General features: G+C 57.0%; 2 protein-coding genes across 2 annotated transcripts in view; one reads left to right on the top strand and one right to left on the bottom strand.

Annotated features, from left to right (window-relative positions):
• Nucleotides 1-15,462, top strand: part of ZMAT5 (zinc finger matrin-type 5) — a 29,070-nt gene extending 13,608 nt beyond the window's left edge. Inside the window, exons 2-6 of the mRNA XM_004378923.2 lie at nucleotides 943-1,097; nucleotides 5,856-5,918; nucleotides 7,207-7,287; nucleotides 9,210-9,321; nucleotides 15,114-15,462. Of these exons, the coding sequence (XP_004378980.1) occupies nucleotides 971-1,097; nucleotides 5,856-5,918; nucleotides 7,207-7,287; nucleotides 9,210-9,321; nucleotides 15,114-15,243 (513 nt within the window). The 5' untranslated portion in view covers nucleotides 943-970 and the 3' untranslated portion in view covers nucleotides 15,244-15,462. The remainder of the gene's footprint in view (nucleotides 1-942; nucleotides 1,098-5,855; nucleotides 5,919-7,206; nucleotides 7,288-9,209; nucleotides 9,322-15,113) is intronic.
• Nucleotides 15,463-16,830: 1,368 nt separating this feature from the next.
• CABP7 (calcium binding protein 7) lies at nucleotides 16,831-26,226 on the bottom strand. The gene is made up of 5 exons (XM_004378922.1): nucleotides 26,118-26,226; nucleotides 18,359-18,502; nucleotides 17,598-17,710; nucleotides 17,163-17,316; nucleotides 16,831-16,958 (listed from the first exon to the last, which is right to left on the bottom strand). The coding sequence occupies exons 1-5, from the start codon at nucleotides 26,224-26,226 to the stop codon at nucleotides 16,831-16,833; spliced, it is 648 nt and encodes a 215-aa protein (XP_004378979.1).
• Nucleotides 26,227-26,253: the final 27 nt, after the last annotated feature.

Here is a 26,253-nt window from a genome sequence, read left to right as displayed (position 1 = left end):
GTTTTGACTTTCCATCTGTGTGACCTCAGGCAGATCACTTTCTCTCTCTGAATCTTGGATGTCTCATATGGAAAATGGGGGTTAACTCATGTATTCAACAAATATCTGATTGTCTCCTCTATGCCATGTATCATTTTGGGTGCTGGGACTTCTGCAACAAACAAAACAAAAATATTCCTGCCCTCATGGATTTATATTCTTGTTGGGGGAAAGAGACAATAAACATAAATAAATTACTTATTACTTCAAAGGTGGTAAGTGCTGTGAGAAAAAATAAAACAGGGTAAGGGGCGTGGAGAAAGCGGGGGGGGGGCAGGTTGGAGTTTAAAGTAAAGCGGTCACGGTAGCTTATTGAGAAGGTGGTATGTGAACAAAGATTGGAGGAGTTGAGGGAGCAAGCATGGCAGACATCTGGGGAAAGAGTATCCCAGGCAGAGGGAACAGCAGGTGCAGATGCCCTGCGTTGGTAGTATGCCTGGTGTTTGGGAGGAGCAGCAAGGAGGCTGGCGGGGCTGGCATGGAGAGAACATGGGAGAGGGGAGGCTAGCAAGGTGGTGTGTGTGTGGCGGGGGAGGTTGATCAGATGGTATGAGGCAGTGGTTCTCACCCTGGCTGCATATAAGAACTAGAATTACCTGGGGAGCTTTAAAAAGTACCGATGCCCAGACCTTACCCACTGAGGTTCTGCTTTAATTGGCCTGGGGTGGAGGCTGGACATTAGTATTGTTAAAAGATCCCTCTGGAAGGAGGCTTTGTAGACCATAATTGTAGGACCATGTAGCTTCTCATGGGCTGTTGTCAGGTTTAAATGAGCAAGTGCCTATAAGGAAAGCTGTGACCCAGGCCAGCCCACCGTCAGTGCTCAGTCAAGGCCAGCAGACAGTGGGCTGTGGTTTATGGTGTTTTCTCCAAGGGTCTGATGAGTGCTTTGTGGCTTCCCAGGCAGCGGCAGCACCTGGTGTAGGTGGCCATGGGGAAGCGATACTTCTGTGACTACTGTGACCGCTCCTTCCAGGACAGCCTCCACAACCGCAAGAAGCACCTGAATGGGCTGCAGCACCTCAAGGCCAAGAAGGTCTGGTACGACATGTTTCGAGGTGGGTGCCTGCTGGCTCGGCAGCCAGGTGGATGGGGCCCTGCTCTCTGACCTTTCTTACCATCAGCCAAGGAAGTGCCATGGGTCCATAAGAATCCTGGTCTGGGCCTTTTGAGGAGCTAAACAGTGGGAGGTTTGGAGCTGCTGCCCCTGAGGCAGATGGGCCCTCAGAGTGGGCAGGTGGGGTGTGCACCTGTCCCCCAGCAGTCTTGGTCAACAAGGTGCCACGCCAGGCTGTGGGCATACAGGGGGCAGGAGGATGGCCTTTCTGAGGAAGTGATGTTTGAACCATCTGAAAGAAGGGAAAAGCCAGCCACACCAAGCACTGGGAGGAGAATGTTCTGGGTAGGAGGCATACAAAGAAGGAGGCAGCCATGAGGAAAACACCCAGTGTTTTCTGGGCGGAAAGGAGAGGGTGTAACTGGATGTGGTGGGTGAGGGGAAGAGTGGTAAGGGCTGATGGGGCAGGGGCCAGATCATACAGGCCCGTGGAGTCAGAAATAAGGGCATCAGGTTGTCCTGAGGGCAGAGGGCAGCCCTTGAAGGGCTTGACGCAGGGGCTGACATGGCCAGAGCTACATTTGAAAGCAATGACTGACTGCTGCATGGTGAGCAGTGGGCGTGCAGGAATGGTTGTTGAATGATGGCTGGACAGATGGATGAATAACTGAGCTGCCAGAGGGAGACTCTTCCGGGAAAGGCTTCTCAGAGCAGATGCAATCAGGGTGAATGTGCTCAGGGGTGTAAGCCCCGAGCACAGGACCTGGCACCCGGAGGTGCTTGTGAGACGGTCACTGCTGCTGCAGTTGCACTGCAGTTATTACTAGACGTGTACACTGGGGAAGAGTGAGGGAGCTGGCAGAAGCTGGAGGCCTAGAGCCAGACGGAGCAGAGAGGGAGCTTGGCAGTGGGGCAGGGATCAGGCAGGAGTCCTGGAGTGAGCTGGGTGGGGCTGACACCCCTGAGCTGGGGAGCAGAATTCTGGGACAATGCAGTGAGACTTGGGCCCTGAACCCAGAAGGAAGAAACTGAATCCCAGCAGCCAAGATGTGGGAGAAGGGAGAGTTCCTTGAGGCGAGACTCAGGATTCATGAGAAGGGCGTGAGCACCTGCTGCAGGCCAGGCTTCCATGGTTTGTCATTTGTCTTTTGCTTATCTCAAGAACTCTAAGGCAGTGGTTCTCAACCCTGGATGCAGGATAGGCTGGGGGCAGAGAGGTGTCAAGTGGAGTCCCAGCCCAGACCTTGAAATGAAAAACACTGGTCCCATCCCCAGAGGCAGGTTTGGGGTGGGGCCTAGGCATAGCATTTGAAAACCTCTCCCAGGCCCTCCCCATTTCAGATGAGGATGTGAGGCTCATGCTCAGATGAGGGAGGGCGGCCTGGTCACTCAGCAGACCAGGCGTGGCTGTGGTTGTAAGGGGCTGGGAGTAGAGGCAAAGGGGGAATTCATTGGTGGGAGGTCTTCTAGGTGCCTAGAGGTCTCTGATGCTGGTGTCAGGGAAAGGCTCCCTGTTCTCCAAGTCTGTCTGAACTGTGATCTGGCATGGAGCTGGGCCTCAATGGTCCGCTTGTTGTTTGCTCCTAGTCCCCATCTCAGCCCAGAAGGGCCCTTGTTACTTGTAGAAAAGATGAAACAGCGTGAGCCATCTGCCCCTTTTCAGGGCTCCCAGATTCCCAGGGTCCTCCCACATCCGCATCAGCTCCACACTCAGTACTTAGAACAGCTCTGCGGGGAGGCTGGGCTGGTGTCGGGGTGTCCCCAAGTACAAGAGGTTAGTTTGAGATCCAGAGCAGTGGATTGCCTCGCCCTGCGCCCCAGCCGCTGGTGCCTCTTTCCACCTCTTCAAGAGGCTTCCAAATCCCAGCTTACCCTGAGCAATGCACAGACTTTGAGGAGGCACCTTGGTAGTTACCCCAGCTGGGGTGGGACTAGACTTGAACCCCTCTGCCCCTAGCCTCATGGCCTTGGACCAATCCTTTAGCCTTCAGCAGGGGCTGACATTCCATCACCATGCTCAGAGCAAGCCTGAGCTCCAGAGCCAGCATATCAGTCCTGGCACTGTCAGTCACTCACAGTGTGACCCTAATTTTGTCATGTGTAAAACAGCCATAATGACAGGACCCACCTCCCAGGGCTCTGACAAGGGCTCAGTAATCTCACAATGACTTTATGGCTCATAAGTGTTTAGTGAGCACTAATGATGTCTACTGGGCCACAAAAGGATGGGCCTCAAGCCCTTTACCTAGTAGACTTACTCATTCAGCCAGTAGTTGGTGAGCACTTAATGTGTCCTGACAGCAGATAGGCTCTGACAGCACAAAGATGAGTAAAACAGGCCCACTGTCCCAGGCATGGGAAGACAGGCCTTGTGGCCAGTTACAATAGGGTGTTCTGGGCAGAGCCCCTGTCCAGCTGGGGCCCCCAAACCTTGATGGCCTCTCCCTCTGAGCTCCAGCCCCACTGGCCACTGCATGAACTGTTTGCATGTACTGTTCCCTCTGCAAGCGTTCCTGTCCTGCTGCTCACCCCTCTCCCCAAGCCAGTTGAGGTGAGCCACCTCAGAGCTTCATTCAAGCAGACCCCCAGGCCAGGTCAGGCCATTCTGCTACCTGCTAGATGTTTACCTGTTTATCTCCACGTGGGTTACTGTGACTATCAGACTGGAAGGAAAAGGACCTGATCTGACTTATTCTCCACTAAGCCCTCGGCCTGGCGCAATGCCTGGCACTCAGGACGCACTCAGTAAATGTTTGCTAAAGGAACATCTAAATGAATGAACAAACATGGGTCCCTAAGGCAACTGTCAGTTTTGGGAGATGGAGCGAGAAGGACCGACAGGGTCAGATCACGAGGAGCCTTGAACACTAGGCAGAGGAGCACAGGCTGCTTTATGCAGGGCTTGGGCCAGGGATTCTCAACCCTGGGTGCACTTAAGAGTCATTGAGGAGGTTTTAACAATTCTGATTTCCCCCCAGAGAATTAAAGCAGAGCCTAGGAGTAGTGGGCCCAGGCCTCCGTGTACTTTAAAAAAAAAAACTACCTGGTGATTCTAATGTATAGCCGAGGATGAGAACCACCTGTCAGATGATGAGCAGCCAGGAACTCTCCTCTCACACTCAGACAGCCAGCCAGGGCCCTTATCCAGGGTTCAGGCTCAGGCCCCCTCCAGCCTCAGCTGCCCCGGCCCCAGGGGGTCCTAGGCAATGTCCATTTCCCGCATGAGCCCACCTCCTTCCCTCCTGCCCCCGCCCCGGGAAGGGCAGGCAGGGGAGCACCAACTGGGTGGGCTGAGTCTAACAAGCCCAGTGCTGACAGATGGACCCCTTCCCACCCTGCTGGTTCACCCCACCCCCCCACAGCTCTGCCAGGCCACCCTGGAGTGAGTCCTCTGAAAACTAACTCCTGACCCTGGAGCTCCTGCCTCCCACACACCGCTGTCCTGCCCTGGGGAAGGGAGGAGTCCTCCTCAGTGTCTGCTGTACCCCCTGCTGCACTGGACCGAGCCGGCCTTAGAGTTAACACCTGGGGTCAAACCTGGGGCTGCCAGTGCCTAACTGTGTGCCCTTAGGCAAATCATTTTCCCTTTCTAAACTTCAGTTTCCCCCTCTGCCAAATGGAGATGTGAGCACCACAGAGAGGGTTTGTGAAGAGAAATGAAATAATTGCTACGTTTGTTGAGCACCTACTGCAGAGGTTCTTAGTCCTGGCTGCACATTCACACCACTTGGGCAGCATGATGCAGAGGCTGGGCCTAATCCCAGAGACTGATTGAATTGTTTTTGCTTTCTGAGTGATTCTAATGGCAGCCAGGGCTAGGAACCACTGCCTGACTCTGCCAAGCGCTTCCCATCCGTGATCTTATTACACTCTCTCACCAGCCTGCCGGGGGGAACTTTTCTTCCCATTTTACACGTGGGGAAACTGAGACTTGGAGACATCAAGCAGCTTGCCTGTGGTCATGTGTAGCTGGGATTCGAGCTCACATTCTTTAATCCTTGGCCTTTCCGCTACCCCAAGTGGCCTCTAGAAAAGGTGGTAGCCCAGAAAGTTCCCAGCAGGGGCCTGGCTGCTCCCCTCTTCCAGGGCAAACCTAAGGGTTTCTGAGTCAGGGTACCATCCTTAGTTAAATGTCTTACCTGTGGATTTTGACTGATAGATACCTTTCCTAAAAAGAAGCATATAAGGCAAAACAGTACATATATGATGAAAATAAAAGTAGGAAAAATCAGGGTATTCAGAATGATTGCCACAAAGCCCTGTCACGGCCAGCGTGATCTGGCTGTGAGTGCCCACAGCTAGTGTCTGGAGGGAAAACGGAGAGCAGCCAGTTTCAGTCATGGCTGTGGAGTGATGTAGCTTTTATTTTGAAATAATTATAAGTTCATGGGAAGTTGCAAAGACAGTACAGAGAGGTCTTGTGGCTCCAGGATTTTTATAAAACTCTCCAGGTGATTCCACTGCACAGCCAGGGTCAACAGCTTCTGACCTAAAACCCAGTTCTTGCCTTTGGCTAGTTCTGGATGGGGTGGGTGGGCTTGGGGTCTCCTGAAGCTGGGGTTCACTGCTCAGCATCCCCACTTGTGTCATCCACTGCTTGCACTTCTCTATGGATGGGAGCTCTTTCCTTTCCTCCAAGCTGATCTCAGCGAGAAGAAGTACTTGTGTCCAGCCAAAGTCCAGGCCGGTGGCTTCCATCCTGACCTCCTGTGTTTCTTGGTGGAGCCCATCTGAACCCCACCACTCTGTTCTCTTGCAGATGCAGCCACCATCTTGGTGGACGAGCAGAACAAGCGGCCCTGCTGGAAGTTTCTACTGATAGGTACAGTGCTGTACTCTGCTCAGGTTCCCCCCAGTGACCAGCATCACCCAGGCTGGCCCCCCAAGCCACTACCTCAAGCCTATTTTGTGACCTTGGCTCCCTTGGCTGACCTCTCAGGGCCTTCCCAGGGGCTGTGGTTCCTTAGGACTTTCCAGGGCCTGGTCCCCAGCTCTTCAGACCTAGAATGTGACTTTATCCACTCACCCATAACAAGCAACCACTGGGAGATGAAAAGTAAATCCAGGAGACACTGATGGGTGTAGTAGATTAGCTGATTAAGCTGGCCTGGGAGTAGGCCTCCCTATGCACTTCCTCCCAGCAGTCAGGGCGAGATTGTCACAGGCCTGAGGCCACTGAGGATGTTCAGAATTAGAACGGAGGATGTTCAGAATTAGAACCAAGGATGCTAGGTGTTGATTTGGTGGATCAATACTCAGCTAATAAAGATGCATACAGTTCAAACAGGTAAAAACTTAAGCAAATGAAGGAATCAAAGGCAGGTGAAAATAAGGGTAGGAAAAATAAGACAAATCTAGGAGAACGATTACTATCCTCTATGTTTGTCCTTGAGGTCCTGGGTACTCTCTAGGAATTTAGCCCTGAGCTTCCTAGCAGCCAAGACAAAGAGGAAAACCATGATGATTAACATGGTTTATAGGGAGCTTAGCATTGAGGGGAGGCCACGCTCCTCTCAGGAGATGGTGCAGTCCCTAGGGTGGATGCTAGGCCTGCAGATCAGGGGCTTCCCTACAGACTTCGCCTAGATATGAATACGCCACTGGTAGGGTACACTGGTGTAGGCCACCCCCAGTCCCCTGTTATTTTGAGACATGTTTTGGTCTCGGTTGAGATTCAAAAAGCCACCTTGGACTTTGGTACTTCCCTGACAAATCTGCCCTTAAGCTTTTCAAGTGAGCAGTCCAGCTGCTTATGCAAGCCAAGGGGAGGAGGTGGTGGAGCGCCACGCAGAGGCGCAGCACATGCAGGGGCTTGGAGGGAGGAAAGCATGACCCTTCCAGAGACTCACGTGTAGTTCATTGAGGAACAGGGGCAGGGCAGGAGGTGACAAAAGACAAGACTTCACAGAAGGCTGCAGTGGGATTGGACCCCCAGAGCAGCGGGAAGCCAGGGAAGGGGCTTGAGCAGGTTGTTCTGGCTGCTGTGGGGCCAGAGAAACTCCAAGTTTTTGTGCAGGGGTGGAGTCCCTCAAGTCCTGCCCCTAAAACCCCTCAGGACCCCACTGTGGGGTCCTTCCGAAGCAGTGGGTAACTCTGCCTTCCCTTCACAGGCCAGTGTGACTTCGGCTCCAAGTGCAGATTTTCCCACATGTCTGGACGAGACCTGCAGGAGCTGAGTCTCCAAGTGGAGGGTGAGTCTCAGCAGGGACCCAGCTAGGTCAGGGCTGGGATGCCAGGAGGGCTGGGGAGGTAGTGTGGGATCTGAAATGGGGAAGCTGCCCTGTGCCTGCCCACCATCCCCTCTCTTGTGGCCTCCATGCAGGGAAGGTCAAGGGCTGCCCAGGGTGATTGGGGAGCCCTGAGCCCCAGTGTGGGCTGGGTGTCAGGAACTGCCTCCAAACCACCCCGGGCATGAGTGGAGAAGGAGCAGGGGCTGGCATGAGCTCCCATCCGTGACCCCATGGGACTCAACCTGATGCCTGCGTGGCTTTGTGCCCAGGGCCCTGAGGCTGCGCCTCTGCCCCACCTGAGTCCTGCGCAGCAGCTACAAGCCTGGCACTCTTCACGTATGCAAACCCTCCCCCTACGCCCCTCCCTCCTTCAATCTGTCAACATATACAGAGCCCCTACTCTGCACCCGGCAGATGCCCCCACTGTGCCCTGGGGACACAAAGATGAAGAAAGTACCTTTCTTGCCCTTGAGATTCTCACAGCCCGCTGATTCTGAGGGAAGAGCAAGTTCAGCTTCCCATGGAAGAAAGAATCTGGTATGCCTGCCTTCTTCAATTAGAGAACAAGGAAGCTCTGACTTAGAGGGCTTCATGTCAGTCTTCTCTCACAGCTCCTCATTGATCAGATGAGGAAACTGAGACCAATGCCAGGGCAGAGGGCCTTGCCTGAGCCCCCCAGCAAGTTAGAGGCAGACTGGGTGTGCCCGTGTACCGCCCTTCACCCTTCTGTATGTCCAGGTGGCCTCAGGGAGCCAGCAAGTGTCCTGGGGCAGCCTGGCCTTTGCCCTTGTCCCCTGGTGGGCCTACAGGCTAAGTGCCTTGCCTTGGGGAGCCGATGACAGTGTGGCTGCAGCCCTGGCACAAACAGGGTTTCCAGGAGCTTTCCTAGGGTGGATGCGAGTGCTCGTGGGACCAGCCCTGGAGTCCTGGCAGCTGCAGCATCTCCAGCTCTTTGTGGCCATGGGCTCTTGGGGAACAGTTAGCCCGTGGTGGGAAGGGCTCAGGCCATGTGGTTGGAGCTGGAGACATACCTGATGGAGACAGGGATGTGGAGGGGACTGCGGAGGCCGGGAGCAGAGGCATGCCCCCATCTGGCAGCTCAAGACAGTGCTGGCTCTGCCGTCCTGCTGTGACCTTGGCACACGGCTTAGCCTCTTGGAGGCAGTGTCCTGACCTGTCCAGTGTGGTGCTCACGAAGGTGGAGTAAGATGGCGTACGTGCATGTTTAGCCCATGGGCTGGCACAGAGTGAGCACTAGGCCACAAGCAAGTGTGACTGTATTCCTCTGGCCCCAGGCCCCATCCCAAGACTGCACAGAGACTTGGGCTACCTCACACCCTCATGCCTAGTGTGTATGAAAGCCACTTGTTGCTTGGTTTTAATTCAGTGAGCAACACTTTTTGTAGGACATTTTATGAGACGAAAAGCCAGGGAAACTCAGGCTCATTACTCTGCTCAGGGTCAGAGACCCGGCAAGTGGCTGAGCCAAGATTCAAGCCCTGCTTTGCCTGGTTCTGTGCCCGTGCCGCTTCCCTGCACCCCCGGAATTGGACACTCCCAAGTGCCGGGCTCTTTATATCCATCTTCCTGCTTCGAGCCCCAAAAAGCTCAGGCAGCCACAACTGTGGTCTCCATTGGATGGAGAAGCAGATTGAAGCCAGAGGGGTGGTCCTCGGCCACAGATGGCCTGGGGAGGTGGTAGCAGTATAATGAGGACAAGCCAGAGGCTCTGCCCTTACCCTACTCAGCTTGCCCCCCAGGAAGGGAGCGGTGAGATCCCCAGGACTTGCCCAAGGCTTGCCAATTCCTGCTCCTTGGTGGGAGGGGCGTTCAGGCTGGTATGAATGTGTCCCTCACTTGCCTCTGACTCCCTTTTACCACAGAGGAGAGGCGGGCCAAGGAGTGGCCAGTAGATGCCGTGGAGCTCCCTGAGGTCCGTCTGGAGGACTGGCTGGAGAAGAGAGCCAAGCGGCTGAGCTCAGCCCCAAGCAGCAGGTACGGTTTCTATGAGTGTCTTCCTCCTATGCCCTCTGGACTCAAGACCCTAGGCAGCCTGCCCTGACTTGTCTCTCCATGAACTGCCCAGCCTCAGGGGCCAGACATGACTCCCCTGGCAGAGTTCCCTGAGGGCAGGGCCACGTTGGGAATTGTTGGGCCCCCAGCCTCTTTCCCTGGCCTTGCCCATCCCTCAGTTGGTCATCTCCACATTGGAATGGCAAAGCAGATTTGACTTCACATCACTGTTCTATTCCAGGAGGAAGGGGCCAGAGCCCTTGGTTACTGACATCCCCGTGGGTACCAGTCACTGCATACCTGCTCCCTTACCCGCTCTCCTCCTCGGGCTCTGCCAGTATGCATGGTTACCCTGACTGTGCATAAGGGGAGACAGGCTCACAGTAGGGTGTGACTTGCACAAGGGTACACAGCTAGGAAGAGGCAGAGCTGGGACTGTGCAGAGTGTGACAACAAGACCACTGTTCCACTGGAAGCAGGTAAGGGTGGGCTAGGCCCAGCCCTCGATGCTTAGAAGTGGATGAGGAGCCCCTTAAGCTCTTGTGCTGGGGAGCATGCTGGCTAAGGGGCCCTCAGTGTGTGCTGCATGCCATCCCATGCCCTCCTTTTCAAGGAGAGGGCCTCTGCCCGCACTTCACTCACTGACTGAGGCACAGGGGAGGCAGGGACTTCTGAAGGCCACACAGCATCAGAGTCAAGGCCAAAGCCAGGTCTCCTGGGCAGTTCCACCAGGTATTGAAGGAGAGAGAGGAGAGGACAAGGGCTTTAAAGGATATGCTTGTGAGCTGTATATGACTTTGTACAAGTTGCCCCACCCTGGGCCGCCTCACTTTCCCCGTCATGAAATGGGGCATCAGCATCGATTATCTCCAGGGTCCTCCCCGGATTACCGTGCTTTGGCCTCATGGGCTGGCGGCTTGGCCTGGGCCGAGGGAGCCTGATCAGACCATCTGTGGGTGAGGCCTTCCTTCAGGGCTCTGCCAAGAGGTGAAGAGTTTGCTTCTTGCCTTCTCTGTGCCCAGTGAAAAGAAATGAAGATATTTTTTAATTAACTTTAATTTTTTTTAAATATATATTTTTTAATAACATTGTGTTTTTGATAAGGTTTACATAGTAGTTTAGGTTCCCATTCAACAATTTCCACACAAGTTGTTCATTGACATTGGTTACATTCTTCAAAATATGTGAATGTTCTCGTTATTTCCATTCTGGTGTTTGCATTTCCATTAATCTAGTTTCCCTGTCCCTTTACATTCTCATCTTTGTTTTGAAGTAATCGTTGACTGTTTGGTCTCATATAGGTAATTTTTTTTAGGAGCGCAGTACTTACAGGTGATATTGTTTTTTGAGCCAATCTGTTATTTAGCTACAAAGTGACCGCAGAGGTTAGTGTCAGTTTAAGGATTGAAGAGTATCTCAGGGAAGTAGTCTGAGGAGGCTGCCAGTCTCAACCAGTCTAATAGGTCTGAGTGTTTTTTTAAATGAATTTGAGGTTCTGTTCCATGTTTTTCTCTCATTCTATCAGGGTCCATCTATTGTGGCCCTGATTAGAATGGTCTGTAGTGGTACCTGGGTACCATTTAGTTGTTCTGGTCTCAGGGTAGATGAGGCTGTGGTTCATGTAGACTATTTGTCCTGTAGTCTAGTTTCTTTTTTGAGTCTTTGGTTTTCTTCTTTCTCTTTTGCTCCAGACAAGTAGAAACCAATAGTTGTATCTTAGATGGCTGCTCAAAAGCTTTTAAGACCCCAGACACTACTCACCAAACTAGGACCTAGAACATAACTTTGTTTTTTACCCTTATTTTAAATCTGTGCCCCATTTTTGTCCCTCTCTCTTTTTGAAAATACAGTACAGACATGACTCAAATGTTGGACGTACCTTCCTGCTGGGCCTGTCTGAAGGGTTGTGATTTTGGTCATGTGGGTACTCCCTTGGGACTGGCCCTTGTCATGGATCCCTGTCCATGCCCAGGCTCCTTCAGCCCATGCATCAGGGGCTGGGTGGGCTGGAGGCTGCCCCGAGGTGGGTGGCCCCAGGAAACTTCCCTACTATCGTGAGCCCAGTTCAGTTCCACTGCCCCCCGCGCTGCTCCTTGCACCCAGCCCGCACAGGGTCCCATCTACGCTCTGCCGCTTACTAATCACGTTGCTCTGGCTGCTCACCTCCCTGCTCCGACCTCCCAGGTTCTGCCCTGGGAGTAACTCAGGCCTGGGGACCTCAGGGGCTATAGAGACAGGGTGCCCCAAAGTCCCCACCTTGGCACAGACAAGTGTGTCCCAGCGCTCTCTGATGCAGAGTGCCTGTGATCATGAGACTTGGAGGACCCGGGGGTGGGATGGGGAAACTGAGGCTGGGGTGAGGGAGGGGTGAGGACCACATGATAGTTAGGGTTGTTTGGTGCTTACGGTGTGCCTAGCAGTCTGGGCGTTTAGTGGGATTAGCACCCCATTTTTCAGCTGAGGAATCTGAGCCTCTCCAGGAAGTTATCACATACATGCTGTCCTTAGCTGTCACTTGAGAGCGAGCCCCTGCCCCAGATCTGGACCCTAGGCCGCCTCTGTCACACGGACCACATTCAGGGCTGGCCAAAGGCCCTGTCCAGCTGGAGGCCTACAGAGACAGCAGCTGAATGCCAGGATGGTGGTGGCTGTATCTGCAACGGAGCTTGCAACTGGGGACCACCCTAGGTTCTAGGGGGTCTGAGCCCTCTGACGCCCAATCTGGCCACTTGCAGGGACCTGCTTTCCCGGAACCACTTGTTCTCTGCACCTATTGCCTATCCACCTGCCTCCTGAGGGTCTGAGCTAAAAGTAATTACTCTTTGGGCAGACAGACCTGTCCAGGCTGGAGAAAAAGGGGTTGTTGGAAGGGAGGTGACCATTTATTATCACTTTAGCCATTGCTGCCTCAGTCTTCCACAGCCCTCTTCCTGCAGACTGATCTTGTGAAAAATCATGCCCGTACCCTGCAGCCCGCGGGCTTTAGGCTCTGTCTCTGTACCCATGACCCCCACTGCACCCCTCGGCTGCGTTGCTCTGCTTCCCAAGTCTCCTACTCCAGACTCCAGCCAATCCTGCATAAAGGTGGCCCTTGACCACGCATTGTTGTCATTCCTGGGGGGCAAACCTCTGCCGGTGGGTGTGTGCCCAGTGCGTGGGGGCTGCATGAGTGAGCATTCAGGGGAGGAGGGGCCCGACCTGGAGATCTATCACCTGGGTGTTAGTGCTGCGAGCCCCTCGTGGGGACCAGTCTAGGGGACCTCAGGTAGCCCCTGTTCCTCTCTGGGTGTCTGTTTCCTTGTGCAGGGTACAATGGCTACCTGGCCCACCCTGGGGCCACTCAGACTTTTGGGCTGCAACCCCCATGGCCGAGGAGAGCCTCGAGGTCAGCCGGGCCAACCCTCCTTGTAAACCCGGGAGATGGCAGCTCCGTGGGGCCCCAGCCTGGCAGCTTTGGCCCATCCCCTGCAGCAGACTGACCCTGAGGCATCTGCCAAGAGCAGACTGCGGCGGGAGGGAGAGGCCAGCCTCAGACATACAGACTAATCCCCCAGCAAGGCCAGAGCTTGTCCCTGCTTCCCATTGTTGGCTCTTCAGATTGTGACTTTATCCCACTTAATCTCCCCCTGTGCACCCCTCTCTGGGCCAGTGGTGCTGTTCCGGCCCAGCCGCCTGCAAGAAGACTCTTTTTCCTTATGATTAGGACATGGCTGGAGAAAGGCAAAGGAGTCGTTCTTGTTTGTCCTTGTGCATGGGGGAAACTGAGGCCACAGGAAAAGCCACTAGCTCCGAGCCATGCTGCATGCATGCCTCAGTGTCCCCATCTGCATCATGCGGGGCTGGAGGGTGTGCTTTGGGGATCAAGTGGTTTGCCTGTGTTGGGTCCCGGGCCATGTGCAAACGTCTGTGGGCATGCACAGGGGATGCCCTCCTCCTGTTGGGGGGCCTCAGGGCACAGGGTCACCAGACTGAGCCATGGATCCAGTAGGTTGAGACCCAGCTGTTGAGGAATCTTGCCTGTTTTCTAGGCTCCCTGGGGGAGCCCTGCCATCAGTCCTGACCCTGCGGGGAGCCCGGTCTGCCTGGCAGCTGGGGCACTCCCTTCCCATAACTGCAGAGCCTCCTCTACTCCCACCTTTCTGCTGCTGGCTGGCTGGCTGGCGGGAGTTTAGGAAATCTCCCCAGCACCATAAATCATGCTGAGAACTGCTTTCAGCTCTTGGCTCTTCCCAGCAGGCAGCCAACAGCTGAGCAGGGGGTTTCCCTGTCCTCTGGCACCAGGAGGCCCTAGAGGCTGTACTGAGGACAGAAGGCTGCCTGAAGCCCACGCCTGGTACAGCAGCCAGGCCCTGAGGACAGGCAAACTCCCTGGTCCCCCCACCTCCGCCTTGGAGGCCTGAGGCCTCTCCACACCTCAGAGTTACTGGAGGCCCTTCCCTTCCTGCAGAAGGTTGGCCACTGGGCCCTGAGCCTGCTAGGAGCTGCCAGGATCTCAGTCATTGAGCTGGGGGCGGAGGGGGTGGTACGCTGGGCCTCTGGAGCAGAGAGAATGAGGGGGGAGGGGACGACTGGAGCAATGTCTGTGTTACATTACAGCCCTCCCTCCTCCATCCCCTGACTGTGGCACCTGAACAGATGACTGACTCCTTGTACCTCAGTTGCCTCATATATAAAATGGGGTTTGTGTAAAGATTCTTGAGGATCCCCTAGGCCATGGTTTCTGACCCAGAATAATGCCTGGTCATGAGAGAGACCTCTTAGCATTGCTGTTCATATTCAGCAAACATTCACGGGGCAGCCTCCCTGTGCCTGGCTCTGGGCCCTGAGGGTACAGACAGACTCCCCACCCCCTGACCCCTATTCCTGAGGGCCCCAAGTCCAGAAGGGGAGACAGACAAGCTCCCAGGGGAGTAGAACACAAGGTTCAAAGTGCTCCATGGCCTGAGAGGAGGGGCGCTGCAGCCGCAGAGCCGGCCTGAGGGGGGGCCCTGTCTAGGATGGGAATGCTGGGCAGGTTGGCAGGTCTGGGCCCTGCTCTGCGCCTCCCTGGGCTTGGTCAGCTCCCAGGAAGGAGTGTCCCCAGGCTGGGCACAGAGGATACCTGACCAAAGGCGGGTGCTTCAGATGGGCTTTGAGGGAGCTGGCTGGGGCCAAGGGCCTTCAGGGGAAGAGAGTAGCATGAGAAATGAGGCTTTTAAAAAATTTCAGACTTAATTTTTTTCTGATTTCAATGACTGACGTGCTTGCAAAACTTTTGAAAAATATAAAGAAGTAAAAAATCACCCGTAATTGCACCACTCAGATAGAATCACTGTTAACATTTTGCTGTGTCTTCCAGGTTTTTTTATGCATTTATATATGTTATATATCTTTAAACAAAAATAGTATCATGCTATATACATTATTTTATAAGCTGCTTTTTCTGCCTACTCACGTAGTATGTCATGACATCTTCCCTTGTCAGTGCATATAAGTTTGCCATAATTTTTACACAGGCTGCATAGCATTCTCTGCCGTGGACGTGCATAACGTAATCAGTCCCCCACAGGTGGACACTTAGGTCACTTCCATTTTTGGGTGGCTATTCTTGCTGCTAAATCTCTGCCCATAGCCTGGCTGTTTCCTTGGGCTCAGTCCCTCGAGGTATGGTTGCTAGCTCAAACGAGCTGCTCTGCCTTCCAGAAAGGCTGTGCAGGTGCTGATCCTCCCCATAGCTGAGGTGGGAGGACATAGCCCAGGCTATGTCCCAATCTAATTCTTCTTCTTTTCTCTAGGGCTGAACCCGCCAGAACCGCCATCTTCCAGTACCCCATGGGCTGGCCACCAATCCAGGAGCTGCCCCCATCCCTGAGAGCACCCCCACCCGGGGGGTGGCCCCTGCAGCCCAGCATCCAGTGGGGCTGAGCCCCTTGGCTCTGCCTGGCCCTGACCCAGTCAGCTTTCCTATTGGTCACAACAAAGACCAGGACTGGGGAGGCCCCACAGAGCCTCTGAAAGTACCACCTGGCTTTGCTGAGACCCAGGACCCTCCACCAGCTGCAGCCCTGCTCCCAGACTGAGCCAGGCAACTACACCCACCCTCCCTCCCAGGACATGTGAGAAAACGAACTTCTGGATGTTTATAAAGAGAGTCTGTCACCACCATGGCTCTGGCTGCACTCGCCTCGCCCTTAGCTTCAGTCTCTGGCCCTAGGCGGGGGCAGGCAGGGCTGGAATGAGATGAATGCTCTCCCTTGGGGGCTGGCAGAGGCTCCCATGCTCGGGCAGGGTGCAGCAGTGTAGCTGTGACCGGGGCCCTCTGAGAAGTGGCTCTGCCTGCTGTTCCAGCGCTGGAAGATTGGCAGCCCCCCACTTCTGCTTGTGCTGAGAGGTTCCAAGCATGGGAGGTGGCACAACTAGAGGCAGGGCATGAGCCAGGTCTCCACCTTGAGGGCTAGAGAAGTGGGGGACCCAGAAGGGCAGGCCCTGTACTTTGGAGAGGCCTGTCTGAGCTTTCTGGCCCTAATGGCACTGGGCTGGGCAGCCTCTCAGCCTAGGCGTGGCACAGGGGTCCTTCCAAGGTTTCTGCCCTGGAGGAGCTTTTTGGCCGGCAGAGGTCACACAGGCGGCTCAGGCTTCTTGGAGCCTCCAGGCCCCAACTCTGCTTCCATCCCTAACTGCACTACGGTTTTAGATTCTGTGCTGGGGTGGTTGGAGGGGACGTGGCTCTTGAGCTGGACATGGGGCCTGCAGGGCCACCTTGGATTTCCCATCCTCCACTGACCTTCTGCCCTTCCTGAAAATCCCTGCTGAAGGGGGAACTGAGGCCATATCTCAGGTTCCTCTGAGCCTCAGGCTCCTTAATCTGTGGAATGGGCTAACTCTGTGGCCTCTGCAGGTGCAAAGAGGAGCAGAGGCTGGGTTTGGGTCTAAGCGTAGGAGGGTCAGAGGAAGGGACCCAGCAGAAGGCCAGGAGCCTACTCAGGCCGTCCTGAGGAGCAGGAGCCAGGGAGACCTCGGTCTCATGCTCTCCTCCAGGGGAGGCTTTCTGCCCCCACCTCCTCCACCCTGCCCACAGCCCTGGGAAACCCCAGGGACCGGGGTCAGGTTGGCTGTGTGGCCCTGGGCAGGCAACTGCTGTCTCTGAGCACAGGGTGCCCCCTTCCACCTGAGGGGCCACAGCAGTGAATTCCTCCTTAACTTCCCAGGACTGCCTGGACACTGGGAAGAATTAGTGCTACATACAGGCCAGGTGGGGGCATGGGAAGGGCAGAGGTGCAGGTGGGGCTGGGATCCTCAGAGCCGCCACCAGGCCCTCCACATCCAGGCCGCAGCTCCATGCAAGGCCCAGGGTGGGAGGGGGTGGTGGTGGGGTCATCGACGTCTGGGCCCTGAGAGTACACGCTGACGGTGGCCCAGGGAGCCAGCTGAGGGAGAAGGGGCTGCAGGTGGTGGTGGGTGTGGAGTGAGCCCCATGCTCCATATGTGCCGACGGGGCACCCCAACAGGGGCCTATTTCATGCCGCTGCGCAGCACCTGGTTGGCTGCGATGAGCATGACGCTGATGATGAAGGCGATGGCGAAGGCGCAGATGAGACTCTTGCGCACGCATGTCTGACGGATCTGCTGGTTGGAGCAGGCTATGGCCGCCGGGGAGCGGGAGAGACGAGTCAGTGAACCAGCGCAGTCAAGAGCCACCTGTACTTGTGCACAGACCCAGGAGGGGCTCACCCCATGGGGCGCATGGAGACACTGAGGCTTAGGGCAGGCAAGGAGGTCCCCAACCCCCTCTGCAAACTCCCGGTTTCCCTCCGCCCGTGGGGCCCCAGGGGTCCGTCACTCACTCTCCACATCCACGGGGCACTCCTCAGCCGTGCCCAGGTGGCTCTCCTCCTCCGTCATGATGATGTTCTCGATATCCTTCATGGACAGGTGCTCACAGAAGGTGTCATAGAGCAGCCGCTTCAGCTCGTCCACTGTCAGCTTCTGCATGTCGCACTTGGGTAGGGAGACAGTGCTCTGACCACCACCACAGCCACGGTCCTCGGCCAGCACCCTACACAAGCCCAGATCCTGGGGGGCTGGGACCCACTCACCCCATACCTGAGTTTTTGACCAGCACCAGCACCAGCACCCTCACCCCTCACCTAGGGAGGCAAGACGTCCAATAGACAGGCCTGGAGTGGTCATCCCCTTTACAGGGTGGGCCGGGCCATTTGCGGGCCCCAGGGTAGCCCTCCCCAGTGTACTTAGCCCTGGGTCCAGCCAGTCAGACGTACCTTCCAGAAGACGGTGTCAAAGTCGGTGCCATGGAACTTCTCTGGGATTCCTGAAGTGGAGAGCTTGGGTCCCAGGAGGGTCACAAACTCCTCAAAGTCCACTTGGCCATCGCCTAGAGCAGGCACAGGGCCAATCAGCCGGGCCATGTCTGGGCCTGGGCAGGCAGCCTGGGGCCCAAAGGACTGGGGCTGGAGTCACATGGGAGACCCTCATTCCACTCAGAACCCTCCATGGGCTCCCAGCCCCCTGCTGCTGTCCCGGGTGGGTGTGGGGCCTCAGAGTCTCCCCAGACAGACAGGAAGTGACATTCAGGTGGTGAGAACCACCCGGGCTGCCACATGCCATGGGCTGGAGAGGAGAAGGGGGAGGCCACAGGTGAGATGAAGGGGCAGGGACATGGCACCATGATTATTCTCAGTAATTCTTCCTTCATAAAATGCCAGGGGCAGATACAACTAAATTAGCGATTTTTAATATTGGGCAGTGGGAATTAGGGTATTTATTTTCTTCTTTCTACTTGAGAATGAGAGAGGCAGACTCTCTGGCCCCTGGGTGGGGCTGGGTTAGCCAGCTCTCTCTGGCCTCAGTTTCCCAGGCTGAGAAATGGGCCCAAGCCTGGCCACAACACACCGTGGGCTTTGGGGTGGCTCAGAATGGGGGGACAGTGAGAGCCCCAAGGTGGGTTCAGGCCCCAGACACCACACCCAGCCCAGGTGACAGGTGACAACACTCAGGCCAGGGGTGTGCTGGCCTTGCTCACCATCCATGTCCAGCCGCTGGATGATCACCTCCAGCTCCACCTCGTTGGGCATGTAGCCTAGGGAGCGCATGGCCGTGCCCAGCTCCTGCTTGGAGATGAAGCCATTGCCGTCTCGGTCAAACACCTTGAAGGCCTCACGGATCTCTGTCGGGGGGCAGAGCAGCCTGGGATCTCAGCCCTGCCCTGACACCGCCTTCCCAGAACCCCTGGATCCCAGAACCTGCAGCCTGAGCGTGACACTGAGAAACCACTCCAGGGCCTGCAGAGCTCTGCCTAGAGTCCGCCTTTGGTGCCGCATTCTGGAACCTCCGGGCAGGCTGAGCCTGGAAGCAAACCCAGCAGTAAAATTGAGGAGACACCCCTCAGGGCCTCAGTGTCAGGCACCCACAGCCTCTCTGACATGCTTGTGATGACCCGGTGGGGGGGGCGTGCCATGGGTCCCTCTGTGCAGGAGGCCGCTGGGCCTGCCAGGCCAGAGATCTGTGAGCTGCAGAAGACTTCCCTGCCACTCCCTATCGTACTGCGATTCCTCCCCGGGCTCAGCTCATTAACACTGACCAACACTCATTAATGGCAGCCACATGAGGCAGCAGCAGCTCTAACTAATGGGCTGACAGCTTGGCAAAGACTGCCTCCTGGAACCCAAGGTCTGGGGGAAGACAGAGGCGAGGCTGCAGGAACCCCACCTGGTCCAGGCCGGCTCAGATGTGGGGAGTCACCCTCTGCCCCCATTGTACAGAGGGGGAGACTGAGGACCTGGGAGACTCAGGGGTGGGGAGAGTGAACCGGGCAGGAGCCCGGGATCAAGAAAGTAACTCACTGCATGACCTTGTGCTGGCCTCAGTCTTAGCCACAGTAAAATGGGCAGTAATGGTGTGAGGGAGTCCCTAGATGGTGCAAATGGTTAACACACTCGGCTGCCAACTGAAAGGTCGGAGGTTCGAGTCCATCTAGAGGCACGGTGGAAGAAAGGCCTGGCAAACTACCTCCAAAAAATCAGCATTGAAAATCCTATGGAGCATAGTTCTACTCTGACACGCATGGGGTCACCATGAGTCAGAGCCAACTCGATAGCATCTGGTTTAATGATGTGGGGGTGACAAGGGCTTCTTACCAAGGACATGCAGAAACTGTTGGGGAACCCTCCCCTCTTACCTCCACCTGTTTCTCTGCCTGTGAAACCTTAATTATTACTCAGCCCAGCAGGAGGGTCCTGAAGAGCATTTCCTTCCCAGGGGCCACCATCCCCTCCCTCAGGAGACTGGGCACCCACCAGGTGCCCACCCTCAGCCTCCAATCAGCACCCTGGGAAGCTCCCCTGCCCAGATGCCAATCCTCTTCCACCCCCTCTGCTGCAGCTCCCTGGGGGTCTCCTTATTCACTCACCAGCCTCCTGGCCGTTGTCTGAGTTATTCCCCTGGATGGGATTTCAGCAAGCTGAAGCGAGCTCACCGGTGTATATATGAAAGTGCAAATAGGCAAGATGCCCCACACTGCAGATGGGGAAACTAAGGCCTAGAGAGGGTGCGTGGGCTAGCTCAGGGTCAGTGTGGTGTTGGCCCAGGCCTGGCCTTACGGATCCTTAGGGTTCCAGGAACCCCTGAAACTGCTTGTGGGATCCTGCACATTGGGGTCATTTCCCAATCTCAGACTGACATTCAAATCAAGACAGACAGAGCACTACATCTGATCGGCCTGGACTCCCCAGGCCCTCTGACCCTAAATCTGTTCATCCCAGGTGGGACCTGAGAATCTGGCCTCTCAGCCAGTGGCCACGGGCTAGGAGAGCAGCCGGGCTGGGAGAACCAGGAACTCCAGGCAATTCCCACATGAAGCTTTCCAGGGTTGCCGAGGAGGTGGTGAGCTCCCTGTCGCCAGAGGTGTGTGAGTAGAAGCCTGGAAGCCATAGAGGCTGCTGAGGGGATTCCAGGCACTGGGATTCTCTGGGCAGAGATGGAGGCATTGGACATGTAAGCAGGCACGCCCCCGGCCCCCCACTTAGGTTTCTGGCCAGAGGTGTTGCCTCTCCTCCTCCCAGCTGAAGGCTCCGCCCACCTTAGGTGCCCCGAACTCCAGCCTCAGGACCCCTTCAGTGCTGGTGGGCACCAGGACCACACCCACCTCCACGTCCTTGAGAAAGCTGCCCTTTTGCCTGGAATGCTCTGTCCCCGCCACAGCAAACATGGCATCCAGGTTCTCAACCTGGGCAGTACCACCTCTCTGAGGCTTCTGGGCTGACTCCGGCCCTCCTCCACGCTCCCAGGGCCCCTGCTTTTCCCTGTCCTCGAACTGACCATCTTGGTTATGAACTAAGTGCCATGAGGGCAGGGCCAGTCTGGCTTGTTCACAGCTGTGTCCCCGTTTCCTGCAACAGTGCCCATCATTCAAGCTGAAACGCTTGCCGAATGAATGGCTAAATGAATGACTGACTGACTTGGGGAAGCCTGCGCATCCAAGCACATGGAAAAAGGAGCTGAGGAGAAGTTCACACACGGCTTTCCCCAGAGCCCATTTACTCTTCGTTTGCAGACCATTCTAGGAAGGACAGACATCTGCTTTCCAGCCCCAAGCAGGCAAGAAGCATGAGGGGAGGCTGAGGAGGCTGCTTGGCCCCTTGTCCAGTCCCGTAGGGCCCCATCTCCACCCACCCCATGGGCCACCCACTTGTTAGCTGCCATAGTCAGCCCCGACTCATGGCGTTCCATTCACAATGGAACAAAACGTTGCCCGGTCCTGCGCCATTTCTGCAATTGGTTGCAGATCAGACTGTGATCCACATAGTTTTCATTGGCTGATTTTTGGAAGAAGATTGTCAGGCCTTTCTTCCTAGTCCATCTTAGTCTGGAAGCTCCGCTGAAACCTGTTCAGCGACACAGCAACATGTAAGCCCCCACTGACAGGTGGTGGTTCGCATGCGGTGCACTGGCCAGAATTGAAACTGGGTCTCCGACATGAAAGGTGAGAATTCTACCACTGAACCACCACTGTCGGGAGAGGGAAATCAAGCTGAGCGTGCGGGCTGGCAAACCATCATCTCAGGGTGGAGTGGTCAAGCCCTGGACCCATGGCAGGAGCTCCAGTGGGAGCTGGCCCCCTCCCCTGCCATGAACTGGGGTCCAGGCTGTCCCTCCCACCCTGACAGGGGCTGGGTTTGGCTCCCAGAGCTCAGAGCTGCTTCAGCAGGAGCCCCTGACCCCCTTCCCAGAGGCCCTGAGGAAATGCACTAGGCAAGGGGAAGCCAAAGAATACCGAATGTACCATGGACAGCCAGAGACCAAACAAATCTGTCTTGGAAGAAGTACAGCCAGAATGCTCCTTAGAAGCGAGGATGGTGAGACTTCGTCTCATGTACTTTGGACATGTTATCAGGAGGGACCAGTCCCAGGAAAAGAACATCCTGCTTGGTAAAGTAGAGGGTCAGCGAAAAAGAGGGTGACCCTCAACGAGATGGACTGACACAGTGGCTGCAACAATGAGATCAAACAGAGCTATGATTGTGAGGATGGCGCAAGACTGGGCAACATTTTGTTCTGTTACACATAAGGTCGCTATAAGTAGGATCCGACTTGACGGCATCTGACAACAACAGCCTAACAACAGGGGAAGGCAGTGGAGGGTGGGCTAACCTGGGGTGTGTGGGCAGCCAGCAAGCCCTAAGGCAGCCCTGAGGGGCCATTTCTCGGCAGGGCTACCCTCCCAAGACCACTAGGTAAATCTACCTCCCCATTCTTGTGTCCATCTAGCCGCGCCTCCACAGTGCACACACTGCCCCACCCCCCCAGCTGATTCTCACCTATCATGGAGGCCAAGGAGGGAGGCGGTTCTAAGTCACACAGAACCAGGTTCGAATCCCAGTTCTGCTACCTCCTGGCTGGATTACCTTGGGCAGGTGTTTGCTCACCTGTACAGTGGGGCTCTGGGGGGATAAGGAAATAAGGCGTATTAAGTGCTCCGCTGGCCTGGCTCCGAGGAGGATGCCGTAAATCAGCCCAGCTCAGATGGCAGAACCGGAAGGAGAGGGAGGACTGGGCGAGCTAGGGACGCCTGGCGTCCTTCTCGCTGGCATCGGGGCTGGTGCTGGGACAGGAGGCCTGGGCTGGGATTCTGGCTCTGCAGCCGCCGCGTGACCTTGGACGAGGCTCAGGCACCTCGTCTGTGAAACGGGGATATAATTCCTACTGGCCGCCAAGGCCTGGGCGCATTTCCCCGGAAGCCTCACTCTGGTCCCCACTTCAGGAGGCCAGGGGAAGCCTGTCCTGCTCCCTCTTGGGGTGTGAAGGCCTGGTTGGCAGGGCCGCCAGGTTTCCAGGATGATGCTGTCCCCCACTTGCTGCATTTGTTCTGACACCCCCCAAGTCCCTCCCCAACCTGTGGAGCTGTGTCAGGCCTGAGACCCCAGCAGGCCCCATGGGATGCAGCCCTCTGTTAGGGAGCTGGAGTCTGGTGGGGTGGGGGACAGGTTACTGGGGGTGGGCAGTGTCTCTCCTCTGGAGAGCTGTGCTCTCCGTGGCACTGGTTCTGTACCTCACACCTGGCCTCCCTGAGCCTTTGGTCTGCAAAGAGGCAGCTGCTGTACTTGCAGGGAAGAAGGGCAGTAAAGGGGCTCCCCCATCACCTGCCCAGAAGACCCCCATTTGTCCACTCTCAACCAAGCTCCACTGTCCGACTGAGCAGGCAAAGTGCCATCCCTAGGACCCTGCCCTGGTCGCTGCCTGTCTGTCTCTTTCCCCCTCTCGCTGGCAGCCACCCCATTCCCACCCTTGAGTGCTCAAGTCCACTGCTGGGGCTAGTGTTGCGCTCCTACAGGTCCTGGGGGTCTCTGCTGTGTGCATATCAGGGGTGTACCTCCCAGCTATGGTCGGGTATACAGAGGGAGTCTGGGAGAGCCTATGTCGCTCTGGCCCCGGGCCAGTTTTGCCCAGCCATGTCCATCTGAGGCTCTCCAAGGCCACAGGTCTCCAGTGCCTCCACCTGACCTTCAAGGCCCTTGACACCAGCTTGCCCTTCTGCCCCAGCCTCCCACACACCTGCGTCCCTGCCTCATGGGCCTTCTTTGGTCCCTACACACTCCAGACTCTTAGCTCTCCTAGTCCCCCTGCTGCTGTGTCTGTGTCCCCAACCCCCCACTGTGTGCCAGGCCCTGTGCTCGGCACTTCCACTGCATCCCCTGAAGCCAGCCCTGCAAAGGGGCAATGGTGACCTCTTTTTGCAGATGGGGAAACCGAGGCTCAAAGAGGCAAGCGATGGCCCAAGGTCACTCCAGGAGTCAAGGGTGCAGAGACTTGAACTCGGCGCTGTCTGGCTGGGACACTCTCGTCCTAACCCCACCCCCCACCCCCCAGTCTTCCTCCCACTCGATCAAGTTAACCGCCCCCTGGATTTCTGCGGAGTGTATTGTCTGCAGCATTTCATCCCAAGCTGCTGGGCTCCTTCCAGGCACATGTGGCACAGCTCCCCCACTGATGGACATCCTGCCAGCAAAGGGCCTGGGTCTTACCCACACTGCCTTGGAGCAGGAGCATTAATGGGGCACTGGGGAGGCAGAGGAGGCAGGGTCCTCATGGGGGCTTGTGCCAGGGCTGGCCACCTTCTCCACCCAGACATCGCAATCAAGGTTCACCGGGGGCCTGAGGCCTGCAGAGGACTGGCCTCCTGGGAGGAGGGCTTTTGGGGTGCCTGCAGCCAAGAAGGGGATTGGGTTGTGGAGAATTTCTCACCCTCATCCGTAGCAGCCTGGAGTCCATGAGACGGATGCGGGGGCAGGGTGGGGGGAAGAGCCAGGCCTCTGGCTTCCCCCCCAGCCCCTGCCTGCCTGCCCCAGGGAGGGCCCTGCCCTTCAGATGTCCCCTGCACCAGGGCCCCTCTGCTCTCCAAGGCCCAGGAGAAGAGGACGGGAGAGAAGCAGGGAGTGCGTTTGGTGTGGCTGGTGACTAACGCCGCTGGGTTCCTGCCAGCATGTCCACCACGAGGCCCAAGGGGAGCCTGCAGCCTCCTTGCCCCTGCACCACCTACCCCGTGCCCCACTCACCCCTGCACACTGGCCTCCTTGCAGCTTCCCCTCTTCCTCATGGTCTGCACCCCAGGGCTGGGGGATCAGAAGAGGAAGGACCCAGTGAGGTCCAGAGTGAGGATGCCAGGGCCATGGTGGGGGTAGCTTGGAGCAAAGAGAGGGAATGCAGCGAGGGGCACAGTGACATGCTGACCGCTGCTCAAGTGACCAGGAGGAAGGCCTGGACAAGGGGCTATGGAGGGGGAAACTGGTAGGAGGTTTGGGAGTGGCCCTGGGCAGGAAGGGACAGAGGTGGGGAAGAGATGGCTTGCACCCCATCCCCTGCCCTCTTGCCCTCATCACACCCTCTCCTTTCCCCAGGCCCTGGACAACTGGCTTCCACCCAGCCAGGCAAGGGCTTGGGCTTTGGGGACAAGTAACAAGCCAGTCAGGGCATGAGCACCCATCCACCTGCCTGCCCACAGCAAACACAGACCCTTCTTGGCTCTCCCCATATCCGGGGGCTTGTGGGAGACTTGGTGAGGAGCAGGTGGCTTGTGGCCTGTGGTGCAGTGTGGGGGATGGGGGAGACACTGCCTTCTCCCTCTGGATCTTCCCCCAGCACAGTCTGACTCCAAGATCTGCCCCCACCGCAGCTCCAGGGTGGGGGAGATGGCCCTCCATGCTGCCCTGCTGCACTTACCATCATCCCTGACTGTGCTGGCATCTCAGCTCTACCCCCACCAGTGGTCCTCACCAACGCCCTGGATCTCAGAGAACCCCCTGGAGCCAAGGTACCCAGATGGGCCTAGCCCCCAGTCAGTCTCAGCCCCTTCCCCAAGAGCAGACAACCAAATCGCAGAGGGCCAAGGCCCCATGAGCCCAGAGCCCCCTCTCCACATGGGGCCAGGAGGTTTTGGGGGGAGGGGAAACAGCACCTCTTTCCAGCCCAGCATGGACCAAGTCGGGCAGGCCCCAGAGGTCTTGCTGCCCCCCAGGAAACCCCTGGCAGAGAGCCCCTAACCCTGCCCTCCACTCTGATCTCCTAGCCCACTGCCTGAGGCTCCCGCTCCTGTCCTGGAGGTGGAGAAGCTCGGGGTGTCTGGGTCCCTCCCAGTCCTTCACCTTTCCCTTCCAGGCTTGGCTATCGCGACCCAGCCGCCCAATCCGGCCACTTGTTGTCGCCACCGCCTCCCGGGCCGCCTTCCCAGCGCTCCAGGCTGGGGGTCCCCGCAAGGCTGCAGGGAAGGGGCTTCGGCCGCAGGAGGGGTTGGGGGTGGCCCCGCTGCGGGCAAGAGCTGGGCAGTCGCCCTCTCCCCTTCTCCCGCTGCCCGAGCAGATTGAATTTTTAAAGCGACACGAGCAGAATGTCAATGCGAGCACAGAGCCGCGGGCGGGCGCCGAGGAGGGGATCAGGATGCGGGTGCTCTGGCCGGCCAGCGCGGGGGACACAGCTCGGACCCCGGCCCGGCCCGCCGCGCTGCCGCACTGTCACCGCGGTCGCGTGGCCCCGTGACCCCGCTGCGGGGCCGACAAGTTTCCGCAGCGCAGGGGAACCCGCGGGCAGAGGCTGAGCCTCCCCCTCCGCCTCTGCGACCCCCAACGCGGCGCCCAGAGTGCGGGCTGGTCCTGCCTCCCGCGCAGCTGCTCGGCGAGCGCCCACCTGCAGCCGGCACCTGCAGCCAGCCCCCCGGCCCGGCGCCCCTGGCCGAGCTCCACCTGGGCATACAGGTAGGAAGCCCGGCGGCGGGGTTCCGGCGGGGAACTCACCCTCCAGCTCGTCTTCGGGGATGTCCACGGGGCGCTGCTCCGACAGCAGGTTGGGCACGGTGTAGATGCCCCGGTACATCAACGCCGCCGTCACCGGGTGGAACGGCATCTTGGAGCTCCGCGCCCGCCCGCCCGC

This window comes from Trichechus manatus, unplaced genomic scaffold (assembly GCF_000243295.1).
Source record: "Trichechus manatus latirostris isolate Lorelei unplaced genomic scaffold, TriManLat1.0 scaffold00061, whole genome shotgun sequence".
Classification (NCBI taxonomy): Eukaryota; Metazoa; Chordata; class Mammalia; order Sirenia; family Trichechidae; genus Trichechus; species Trichechus manatus.
Note: the sequence above shows the minus strand (reverse complement) of the source record. Positions and strands in the feature narration are given on the sequence as shown.

Excerpts from the sequence above, each read along its gene's own strand:
- CABP7 (XM_004378922.1), bottom strand. The coding sequence starts at position 26,226 with ATGCCGTTCCACCCGGTGACGGCGGCGTTGATGTACCGGGGCATCTAC. Across the intron at positions 18,503-26,117 it reads CCCCGAAGACGAGCTGGAGG|AGATCCGTGAGGCCTTCAAG; the intron begins GTGAGTTCCCCG and ends GCCCCCCGACAG. Across the intron at positions 17,317-17,597 it reads TTGACACCGTCTTCTGGAAG|TGCGACATGCAGAAGCTGAC; the intron begins GTACGTCTGACT and ends TCCCTACCCAAG.